This window comes from Delphinapterus leucas, chromosome 14, assembly GCF_059928025.1.
Source record: "Delphinapterus leucas isolate spDelLeu-1000000601 "Yukka" chromosome 14, BTC_Dleu_Yukka2, whole genome shotgun sequence".
Classification (NCBI taxonomy): domain Eukaryota; kingdom Metazoa; phylum Chordata; class Mammalia; order Artiodactyla; family Monodontidae; genus Delphinapterus; species Delphinapterus leucas.
The window spans coordinates 46,331,831-46,344,449 of NC_143142.1; the positions used below are offsets into that span (position 1 = coordinate 46,331,831).

At 38.8% G+C, this 12,619-nt stretch overlaps 1 protein-coding gene across 1 annotated transcript in view; it reads left to right on the forward strand.

Annotated features, from left to right (window-relative positions):
* Nucleotides 1-9,384, forward strand: part of DSG1 (desmoglein 1) — a 41,687-nt gene extending 32,303 nt beyond the window's left edge. Inside the window, exons 13-15 of the mRNA XM_022586780.3 lie at nucleotides 193-265; nucleotides 2,110-2,315; nucleotides 4,387-9,384. Of these exons, the coding sequence (XP_022442488.1) occupies nucleotides 193-265; nucleotides 2,110-2,315; nucleotides 4,387-5,427 (1,320 nt within the window). The 3' untranslated portion in view covers nucleotides 5,428-9,384. The remainder of the gene's footprint in view (nucleotides 1-192; nucleotides 266-2,109; nucleotides 2,316-4,386) is intronic.
* Nucleotides 9,385-12,619: the final 3,235 nt, after the last annotated feature.

Here is a 12,619-nt window from a genome sequence, read left to right on the forward strand (position 1 = left end):
AGCCGATGGGGAAAACGAAGAGAAAGGTACATCAAAATTAGATGACAGTAACCGGGGAAGCCTTTCTAAATGAGGTTCAGATTACTTTCAGTATCCTTTTAGAAAATCTGAGGTAATTTGAGAACAAACCCAGTGTATAATTATTGAAAGAAAAGAATCATTACAAATGGGAAAATGTTTCCTGTCCTTTAGGATTTGACCAATATCGGTGCACCACAAATACCACCCAATAATGCAGATATTATTGACTGCATTGACAACTCAGGTAAGAAAAGTTTTTTTTAAGTTTTCATAGTTCAAATGACTAGCGAGGAACTCTATTCTCTGTCTTTGCATACCTTACCATTTCTCAATTGTCTTATCTTTACAATTGTTCCCATCATTCTTTTTTAAATGACTAATTTGCAAATTAAATGATAAAGAAGAACCTACAATACTTATTATTCTTTTAGGTTGCATTTTTTTAAATCTTCTTCAATCATCAGAGAGTACACAAGAGATGACCTGATTAGGATTTCTATAAATAGGAGAGAAGTACTGAATTGTAACCAGAAGTCAATTTTGGCTGAGATTTTTTTGTCTAATAGAGCAATTGTTATTTATTAAAAACCACTAATTTGAATTAAAGTACAGCCCTATTAAATAGACGTATGCTCATTTATTGAGGCTAGCATCTGCCTCCACAATTCACAAAATCAGTCTAAGAAAAAGAGGAATAAATTTTAAAAACTCATATCTTTGAAAATAATTGTACTGTCTTGCCTTATTTCAAGGTAAATAAATATTATTGATTCTCTTATTTTTCATTCAGTCTTTTTCAAACTTGTGATCATGACTTTTCCACTTTGAACTCTTCAAAATGTAAAAGACATAGGAATGTTTATGACTTATAGAACCGGACCACATTCAGAAGACTGGAGATGCTAGTCTGTAAACTTATTTCTCCCCCTGAGGTGTCCATTATTGTTAATGACCCCAACACCCGCCACCTAAAAAGCAGAAACTCATTTTTGACTCTCTTATCTCCCTATTCATTGACACTCAGTCAGTTCTCAAGACTTGTCAAATCCTCAAATCCACCAGGATTTATTTATGCATTTATTCTGTCATTAAGTCTACAAACCTTGAACAAAGCACAGTGAGAGGCACCAGAGCAAGAAGTATGAAACACTATACCTAAACTCAAGATCTTCAAAATATGAAAGCCATAGGACACCTACCCCATTGTCAACACTTTCTCTGTCCATGGCACTTCCATAGTCTGGGCCATCCTTTTATCTCACCTGCCTGGAATTTTGTAACAGGCTTCTACTCACCCCTCACAATCAAGTGCAAATCCCAGAGTCTTCATGCAAACCTATCCCCTCACCATAGCCATGGCCTCTTCTCTGAATGCCCTGGAGGCCCTGTGCTTCTAATAATACATTGAGTATTCTTATACTGTTTTTTTTCTTAAGTTTTAGAATTTGGGTATTTTCCCCCAATTTGAAATCAAACTCTCTAAGGTATAGATAGGGTTTTATAACCTCTGTGGAGCCCCCGATCCCAGCACAACATATAGTAGTATCTCAGATAATTACTGAATTAACAAATTGATTAATAATATTATTTTGAACTCAATATCATATTTGCATCTCCTTTCTTTACGTATTACCTTCATTTTTATTTATTTATTTATTTATTTTTGGCTGCATTGGGTCTTCGTTGCTGTGCGCGGGCTTTAGTTGTGGCGAGCAGGGGCTACTCTTTGTTGCGGTGCCCGGGCTTCTCATTTTGGTGGCTTCTCTTGTTGCAGAGCACAGGCTCTAGGCATGTGGGCTTCAGTAGTTGTGGAATGCGGGCTCAGTAGTTGTGGCACACTGGCTTAGTTGCTCCTTCCTGGACCAGGGATCGAATCTGTGTCCCCTGCATTGGCAGGCAGATTCCTAACCACTGTGCCACCAGGGAAGTCCTGTATTACCTTCATTTTATTTCTTTGCTCACTCACAGCTGTGTACTTAAATGGAGAAACTATACATTACAGTAAGTTACTAATTTTTAGTTTACAATACACTAGAGAAAAAACAATTTACAGGAGAAAGTAAAATTTAATTTGATCAACACTTTTAGGGGTTTACACAAATGAGTATCATGGCAGAAAAATGCAAGATCTTGGAGGAGGAGAAAGAACGACAGCATTGGAACTGGTGGATGGAGTTAAAACATCAGGACAACCTAAGATATGTCAAGAATATTCTGGAACATTAAGAAGTTCTATGAGGGAATGTAGAGAAGGAGGGCTGAATATGAACTTCATGGAAAGTTACTTCTGCCAGGTAAGCTCTCTATCCCCATGCCTTCCTTTCCATCCTGCACCCATATCTCTACCCCAGGCTCCCACTATTTCCCAACAGGGCTTTGGTGCGTGTTTCCTAACTAGGTTCCCAGCCTCTGGTCTTTACACCTGACAATCTATATTCCTGCTGAATAGTATTTCTCAAACTCTGACTTGAGCACTTTACTCCCCCACTTTAAAACAACCAGTGGCTCCCAGCTCTGTTTTGTCTGTGGCGTGAAGTCCATCTCCTTCACACAGCAATTAACCAATTGACCTCTTCCCTCACACCCTCACATCTCCAATTACTCCTTACCAGCCACCCTGCTTGCCAAGCCCCTTTGCCTTGTTCACACTGGTCTACTGCCCTCCATGTCTTTGCTTATGCTGTGCTCATCCTGGAATGCTTTTACCTGATCTTCTCTCTCACAAACCCACACTCATCTTTCTATCCGGTTCAAACACCCCTGCCTTTCTGAAGTTTTTACTGTGAATCCTCTCATCCAAAATAGCGTTGATGTTTCTTTATGTGTATCTCTGTAGTACTTTGTTTGTACATTTTATAGAACATACCATTGCTAAAATCTGTTGGTTACATGTCCACCACTGTTTTTAGTGCCTCGTCTGCATGGGCTCTACATTATGTTGCCAGTACCTGGCTCAGTTCCAAGCACAGAGTAAACATGTAATAAGGGTGGGTCCAAGAGCCATAGTACATTTCCAGGACATTCTAAGAACCAGAGAGAATTAATTTTGCCATCTTCAGGTAGAGACAGAATTGCCCGTGGTTCTACCCCATATGATACTTAAACCTTCAGATATTTCCTACCTCTGATACTGTCTCTGATACATTTATGTCCTTCTACACACTGGCCTAAAATACAGTCATTAACTCTCCTAATGAGAGGGTGGCTGATATTTTGAACTGAACTAGTAGTAAAAGCCTTCCAAATAGCAGCAAATAATAAGGGGACAGTTGCTGAAATCCATAGGTATACTTCCTATCCATGTCCCTACAAATGAATATCATTTTCATGAAAATTCCATTTCTGCCTTACAGCTTTTGCACTTGTATCTCCTTCTGCCCAGAACACTCTCTCTGCTTTACTGTCCCCGTGACTTTAGTCTCTGAACAACCATCACTTTATGAGATGCTGTCCCTGAACTCTCTGAAAGAGCAACCCTATCCCTCTCTACTCCTTTACTCTGCACCTCCTAACAAATACGTTTATGTGTTGTCTGGCTCATGCTACTGAACTGTAAGCCCTGTGAGAGAGGGACTTTATCTGGTTTTGTTCATTACTTTATTGCCAACTTCCTAAGAGAGTGTCTGCCAAACAGTAAGGACTCAAAAACTATTTTTTAATTGAAATGGCACAATGAGTTGGTTTGCTAATAAAGGTATTTCTGCTTAACCAGAAAGTTTGCAATCCAACATTACAAACAAAAGAGATGAAATAAAAGTACACATGTCTGTGAGCTTTCACTTTGAATTGGAGGAGATTCTATTTTTAAGAACTGTCTTTGGTCACCTTCAATTCTGAATCCAAAAGTGGCATAGACCCAGAGTCAAATTTTCCTGTTATTTTGCTTAAAAAGCCACACTGAAATAAATCTTCATGGAACCACCATATTCACTTCATCTGAAGGAAGAAAAGCACAATTCTGAATGAACCCAAATCAACTATGAACTACCTAATTTAAAAAAATCCAAAAAAATACACAATTTTGGTATACTTTAAGTTCAATGTTTTTAAGTATACCTCCTTCTAACTTGGTTGCAAAATCATTCATGTGATTCCTTTTGTGCTTTTGTGTCCCAAGTGCACTAAGATGAAGAAGTCCATCTAAATAAATATCAAAATGTATTATCCAAATTACAGTTAAAATAAGTCCTAACCAAATTCTTTCAAGTAATTATATAATAACTTCTAAAGAGTCTCTAGAAGATGTTAGAATTTTGTTTTATATATTTTTTTTGGTAAAGCTCTGGAAAAAAATAATGATAAAGACCTCTATTACTGTTAAAAATGTATTCATCATTTCATTTTCTCTTTCTTCTACAAATTCAGAAAGCATATGCTTATGCAGATGAGGACGAAGCACGCCCATCCAATGACTGTTTGCTCATATATGATATTGAAGGTGTAGGTTCCCCTGCGGGCTCTGTGGGTTGTTGTAGCTTCATTGGAGAAGACTTGGATGACAGCTTTTTGGATACACTGGGGCCTAAATTTAAGAAGTTGGCAGATATCAGCCTGGGAAAAGGAGTGGAACCATATCCAGACCTTGATCCCTCTTGGCCACCTGACAGCACTGAACCGATCTGCCCTCTGCAGGGAACAGAGCCCATTGGTAGTGGGCACCCACACACCTCCCCACATTTCGGCACCACCACCATCGTTTCTGAGAGTAGCTACCACTCGGGACCTGGGGTACAGCATCCTATTCCTGGTCCTCTGGCCTACGGTAATGTCACTTTAACTGAGTCTCACGCCACCTTGGGCGCTCTGAAGCCCTCTGTCCACGTTCACGATAACCGACATGCATCAGACGTGGTGGTGACAGAGAGGGTGGTCGGCCCAATCTCTGGTGCCAATCTGCATGGGATGTTAGAGATGCCTGACTTGAGAGATGGGTCAAATGTTATAGTGACAGAAAGGGTAATAACACCTGGTTCAAGCCTGCCCTCCACTTTGACCATCCCTGATCCTAGAGAGTCTTCAAATGTAGTAGTGACAGAAAGAGTATTCCAGCCAACTTCCGGCCTAATGGGCAATCCGAGTGTGTACCCCAATTTATCAAACACCCACAATGTGGTTGTGACAGAGAAGGTAGTTTCAGGCTCCGGCATGACTGGCATTAGTGGCCCAGCTGGGCTAGGTGGAGGCAGTGGCATAGGCAGCAGTGGCCTGGTGGGCAGTGGTGGTGGCATTGGGCTGAGCAGTCTGGGAGGGGGCGGGGGCCTGAGTAGCAGCATCGGGGGCACGTCCACCATTGGCCACTTGAGGGGCTCCTCTGAGCATCACTTTAGCAATACCCTAGGATCTGCCTCCCCTATCACAGCCCAAAGTCGAATCACAAAGTACAGTACAGGACAATATACCAAGTAGCCAGGACCCCAGCACGCTTTTTCTCAGTAATTGTGATTTAGGTTTAATTCCCACCACCCAAAAACTAACAGTGTGATTTATGACGCACAACCAGGTGCTAAGAAAATTGTGGAACAAGGTGAGACACCTCAGTGAGAAAAATAGATGGAAATAGTGCTGTTGGGCAAGAGCTCTCCTGAGCATTTGTAGACTTTTTTCTTATAGTCATACTAACAGAATCATGACCGTGAATTAAAACTTGAGACAGGGTCTTATTTGTGCCTGGATGGCCTGTAGGGTCTTCTTAGCTTTTGTGTGGCCTGTAGTGTATCTCCAGCACATGGAATAAATAAAACTTGGTCATGTAAAAGCACTGGCCTTAAGATGGCAATTGGCATCGTTCTCCTTGCTCTGTTTTGAATTGCCATGTAGCTCAGGCAATATTTAAATAAAACTAAACATGCAATATGCGCTCAAGTATGTGGGAAGAATTTGAAATATGCCCCAAATGCCTTGTCAATTTTGCAGATAATATAAATAAAAATCCAATCATATATTTAGACCAGGGTTAACCATTAAAGAAAAAAAATGGCTACTCAGCCAAGTCCACAAGCCACCAAGCACTCCCACCTTAATAACTGCACTAGATGAAACAAACTTCAAATTAGGAAATGTTTCCTGGGAGGGAAATTCCATAAGAGGGTGGCAACATAGCGAGATTGATTGGGAGTGAACTGGCATCGTCTGAGTCTAGATCTTGAGATGGGGCTTCAGCTATAATTCCTATGGAGTCAAGGACTTCTCTGATTCTAGTTTGTGTCTAGTGGTAGATGCAATATTGACGCATATTGCATACTGGTGAAGTTGCAGGATATCACACGCATTTTTCCCTTTACCACTGTGACTCTGACTTAAAGGAAAACCTGCCAAGTATACTTCTCAGGCTGAAGCAAGTAACACCTGACATGGTAAATTACCTTCCAAAGAAGTAGACGGGAATCGCATTGTATTTTCAGATTGTGTTTTTAGTAAGTGTTATTCATTTATATACAGCTCTTTATTACACATCTCCTAAGATAAAATAATTGACTTAGACTGAGCTGTGAAAAAAAGCCTGCAGTATAGTTACGCTTTGGGGAAACTTTTTAAAGGGATCTAAAAAAAGTTTTTAGCACATGTAAAATTTTTAATGGGGGAAGTTAGAATTGTTCAGTAAATAATACCGTACTATTAGTTTTAATTGAGTTTAGTACTTTTTAAAATAACCCTCTGCTGCTATTTTGAAGAGATCAGCTAGGAACTTTTAACAGAGTTTATGACATTGTGTTAATGGGAATGAAATTGTACTAGACAATCCAATTTCCTTACTCTATCCCACCTCCTAACCGAATTTTCTCACTAACCTAAATTTTACTTTCCTGATTTGATTTGTCAATAAGCTCTTGGATTATATATGCTCCAATTTATAGATAGTTTCTAAATTATATAGTATACTTTTCTAACTTCAAAATTTAATAATGTCCTATTTATGATGAGTCATTTCTGTGACTTTGCTACATAGTGTTACCTGGTTAAAATCTCTAAATAGAATCAAAGCATTCTTAGAGGTAAATTTACTATTGTATGGTAGAGGAATTTTTTTCTCTTTTCTAAATTCAATGTTAATATTTGCTCACTAATATGAAACTGGATATGGCAAAAATATTTTAAGGATTAGTCCCCCCAGTTACTCAAATTTCCCAGAGTGTTACAAGATCAAAGAATAGTTATTGGACTTCCAACACTTGTCAAAGGGGGATGGTGAGTGAATTATTTTACCCAGAGCTATTTCCCTCTATGTTATAGCAGATAATATCAATATTTTCAAAGCCACAATACACATCTTATTTTAACTCTGTACACTATGTAAAATTTTGATAGTCTGTAGCATGCCAAAATGCAGAGGTGTAAATAGAATCATTCACAGGGAGTCTTTTTTTTTATTTCTTTCTCCCATTTGGAGGTTCCATTAATAATGGGTAATCTTTACAGAAATAAAGTCAAAAGCTACTTATTGAAATATACTTGAGTATGCCTGGGTCCAGGAGTTTGAAGAAATTTAAAAAAATAATAATAATTATTATTTTTTTTTTGCGGTACGCGGCCCTCTCACTGTTGTGGCCTCTCCCATTGCGGAGCACAGGCTCCGGACGCGCAGGCTCAGCGGCCATGGCTCACGGGCCCAGCAGCTCCGCGGCATGTGGGATCCTCCCGGATCCGGGCGTGTACCCGTGTCCCCTGCATCGGAAGCGGACTCTCAACCACTGCGCCACCAGGGAAGCCCAGAAATAACTATTAATTAATTGTTAGTATTTGTCACTTTGATATGACATATCATCAGAAGTCTTTTCTTAACACTCCTGATATCTTCCAGAAATGTTTTTTAGATTGTCTGACAAATGCCAGAGCAACCATCCTTAATAACTATTGTTATTAAGATCCATTAGTTACATAAAACCATGGGAGATACAAGAAAAAAAAATGGCAGTATTAGTCATCAGTCTTTCTAGGAAGATACTTTCAAATCAGACTCTTTTTTTCATGTTTACACATTGATGTTCTAACTCTTTATCCCTAAATTTTAAAATTACCTTTTTAAGACAGCAACCATTCTAACAGTCATTTAAAGGCATGTAATTGTTTTTAATGAACAGCCTTTAGGAAGAATTTAATCCTTCTCTTTAGATGCTTTACTCTAACTCACATACTTTACGTCATTCCATAGACGTAAAGATATGAAAATTATTTTATAAGTGAATAGTTATAATTCAAACCCATAATGAAAGCTGAGTCTCAGATCAACTTGCTCCTAACAAAAGAGAAGGAAAAAAGAGTGATTTAATCGTTATGTGTATATAGTTTGAAAACAAAGCGTTTAATATTTATAAAACATCTCCCTTTCCAAAGAGGTAGTCCTTAGAGGCAAACATTAGTGTATTATAAATACTTTATTATTTAATATCAACCAAAATACCATCTTGAGCTAATTTTGACATTGAATTCCAAATACATCTACTACATATTATTAGCCTCTCTGTATGTTGACTGATGTAAATGTATTTGCTCTGAAAAATTTATGGAAAAAGTATCTATTTCAGGTTTTTTCTAGGGCTTCATCTGGACATCTGTTCTACATTTGTATATAAAGTTTTTAGCCTCATAATGTTCATTCAATGTATAATGTTCTGACAGAATTTTAATTATATAGCTTCAAAAATTACATATTCACTCTGACTGGATGTTTCTAGTTATAGACACAATTCATTTCTGAATTTATACCAACATTTGAATGTCAGCCAGTGTATAACACATATGACAGTCTTCGACTTTAGCAAGAGTTTAAAGGCGTTATAATCTCGGCTAAAATGGCCCTGGCTTTTTCAGAAAGACATTTGAAGCCCAAAACAAACTTTTGAAAGTATTGCCACATTTCCCCATGCCTATTTAAACAATTCCAACCTTTGAGGGGACTTCTGGTGTTTGTAAGACCTATTTCACATTGCACTAGAATACACCGGTCCATATAGATTATTAGTATCCATGAAACAGAGTCTGTCTTCCAGTTCCAGATTATTCAATTCATGTTAGGACAAGAGCATAAATGGATCAACCTGTTCTCCATCAAATAATTTTAAAACAATGAATAATCTACTGTTTAGGTGTCTATATTCCTCCATCTAGTTATATTTGAATTACTAAACACTGTCATCAAGCTGTACTTAGTCTAACCTATTTCTCTTTCGCTATTTTACGAGTATTTTTAGACTTTAATATTCATCTTGGGTGATGTTTACAACAAGGTGCTTTCCTTCAAGTTTCAGTATAAAAACTCTTGGATTATTTGGGTGTTAGTTCCTTGCTTGGTCATCTGTTGGCTACTTTAAGTTGGTCTGTAATTTCTAAAGAGTTATGTTTACAGCAATAAAATGCTTAATATGCCTTCATTACCTTTTCTGAATTGCAAGGTGGGGATGGGTCTTAGAATATAAGGAATAATTAGAGATTATCAAATCTAGTTATTATTTTCAGTCCATAGAGATCATTATTTTATTTTCACACTGTTAAGGTTTTTCATTTTCTGTTTCCTAAGTCGTTTTTTCTCGTGTTTGCTGGGGAGCCTGCTCTCCAGAGTACTGCTTAGTAAATGTCAGACACAGCGTTAAGCAGCCTCATGCAATAAGTAAATGATCAATAACGTGCATTTTAAGCTTTTATTTGATACTTTTAGCATCTTTATGCTTTCATATTTTTCTCTTTCATATTCTAATTTTTGTTTACACCAGCACTTTATTTCTTTTAAATGGCTTTTCTTCTTATTTGCTTTTAAAATCAAACACTTTCCTCTTTATTGGGGTGCATCTCCTTTGTGCTCTCCAATGCCACCTTCAGAACATTATCATCTTCGTCGTGCACAAAACCTTCCCCTTTTCAGACACATGCGATCTGCTTATATCCCCCTGCCACTCTTCTCCTTGTGCCATTTCCTGACCTCTTAATAATGTCCCCACTTTTACTAAAGACTCTTGTATTCTGGCTCACAGTCTTCTGTGGCCTCTCCACCTCCATGGATGAGGCACTCAGCATCCCATATTCTCAGCTCTTACGCCTCCATTCCCCCAGCCACCTCAGTCACTTGCTTCTTTGTCATAATCCAGCATGGCAGGACCTTGGATGCCTCAGTTTCACTTCCTCCTATCCTTCCAGCTCACTTGCTTATGAATTCCGATTGTTGCAATTCCTCCACTTCATCAAAGCTTCCATTCTTTGGACTCCCACCGCTTTCTCAGTATCTGTCAGCTTCACCTCCCTCCTTGTCTAATCAAACTTCATGAGTCCAACTGTCACCTCTTGAAGCATACTTTCTACCTCCTTGCCCTGCTCCCCCTTTCATATCCCAAATCTTTTACCCCTGCATTTCTGTCTGCACACAAACAGCTAAACAAATGATTCAAGTGAGTTGACTTTTTTCATTTTAAATACTCGATTTCAGATCTCAGGTTAACGTCACATGCTTCCCTAATCCTAGCTGATTCTGTGAGAGACTTCTCATCTCATTACACCAGATTACTATTCCATACTGTCTCTGTCCTCAATGCTCCCACACCTCCTCTTCCCTCCTTATTCTCAGTTGATGACCTAATCCTATTGTTCACTGAGAAAATAAATGTCATCTTCTTCTGCCAAACCTGCACAGCCACCCGTTACACCCATATTATCCCCCCACCGTATTGCAATGGAGTTAGTGTCCTACTCATATAAAAAGACAATTCCCCATTTAAGCTCAAGGACTTTGCTCCTTCCTTAACACTCTCTTTCCTATTCTCGCTCTCTCTCTCTCCCTCTCCCTCTGCCTCTGCCTATCTCTCTGTAGCTCCCTCTCTCGCTCTCTCCCCTACCCCAGAACATTTCCATCAGCACCCTTCCCTGTGGCTACTGTCTCATTTTTTCTTTGTTTATTTCACCAAATTTCCTAAGACTCATGTACACGTGCTTTCCTTTCTTTACCATGTCCCATGAGACTACAACACTCACCCATCAGCCCATTAGAATGGCCCTTGTCAAATTTGTCTAAGACCTATACAACACCAAATACAAGGCCTACTTTTCTGTTCTGGCCTTTCTTATTTGTTGTAAAGAATCTGAAAACAGTGACTGTTCTCTCTTCCTTGAAACATTCTTCTTTCGTGGCTTTTATAACACCATCCTCTAGGGATATTGATTATATTTCATTGGCCACTCTCTCTCTTATTATTTTTTGTTTATTCCCCAACTACCCAATCTTTAAATGGTAGTGTTCCCCTAAAGTTTGTCCCAAGACCTCTCCTGTTAACACTCTACATTATCTCTATGATAACTCATCCAAGCCCCTTTTTAACTGTTTGGGATTAAAGCTTATAATTTATCCTCTAATATCCCTCATCCCAGTAAATATGACTACATTGACCCGGTGCTCAACCCAGAATCTAAGTAGTCCTTTGACTTTTATCCTTTCCCTCACCCCTCACATTTAATCCATTAGTAAGCCCAGTTGATTTTATAACCAGAATATACCTCAACCCATTAAATAGTTTCCATCCCCATCTGCCACCCTACCAGAACTGCCTCTTAAGTAGTCTCTCTACTTCCATACTGGACTCATTTAAACAATTTTCTACAGATGAGCCTATGCGGCCTTCTAAAATATAAGTTAGATTAAGTCAATCCCCGATTTTAAGAATTTCAATGGATTTTCATTGCATGTCTTAGAACAGCCTACAGGGACCTGCCTGATCTGGCATAAAGGATGGTGGTGGGAAGACAATGGTGGCTTGGACTATAATAGTTATAATAGAGAACGTGAGGGGAAATGGATTGAGGAAATACTTTGGCCTTTGCAACTGGTATTCACTCTGCATGGAACATTTCTCTCCTCATTTTCATATGGTTGCATCCTTTCATCATTTAGGTATCATTAAGTATTATTTCCTCATAAATTCTTTCCTTGTCCAAATTGTTAATTCATTGATTCATTCATTGATTCATTCCACAGATGGTTATTAAATGCCTAATAGTTTTGCCAAGCAGTGATGATATGGTAGTGAACAAAGCTCCTCATGGAGTTTACGTTCAGGATGGGGTGGGGGCTCTGACAATGAACAAGTAAGTGTATAATATGTTATATGGCAATAAATGGTCAAGAGAAAAAGCAGGGCAACTTAGGCTAGGGAGTGCAGGGTGGGAGGGATACTCTTTTATATAAGGTAATTGAGGCAGAGTTAGTTATAAGGCAATATTTGAGCAGACGCCTGAAGAACATTCAGGAACAAGCCATGTGGCTATCTGGGTACAGGGCACTTCAGGAGAGGGGACTACAAAACTGCAAAAATTCTGAGGTAGGCATTTGCTTGGGGTATTCAAGGAAGAAGAAGGAGACCTGCATGTAGCAGTGAAAGAAGGAAAGCAATAAGAAATGAAGTCCGAGAAGTAACAAGGGATGAGATGGAGTTCAACCTTGCAAGTCATTGTAATAATTCTGACATTCTCAGTGAAATGGAGAGCCACTGGAAAGCTTGGGCAGAGGAGTGCTCTGCTCAGAATTGTATTTTTAAAAGATTACTGGTTGCTAGCTCTCTTATGAGAGAGTCCTATTACCTGGTTTGACCATACAGTTTGGTAGCAAAACAAGTAACAAAAA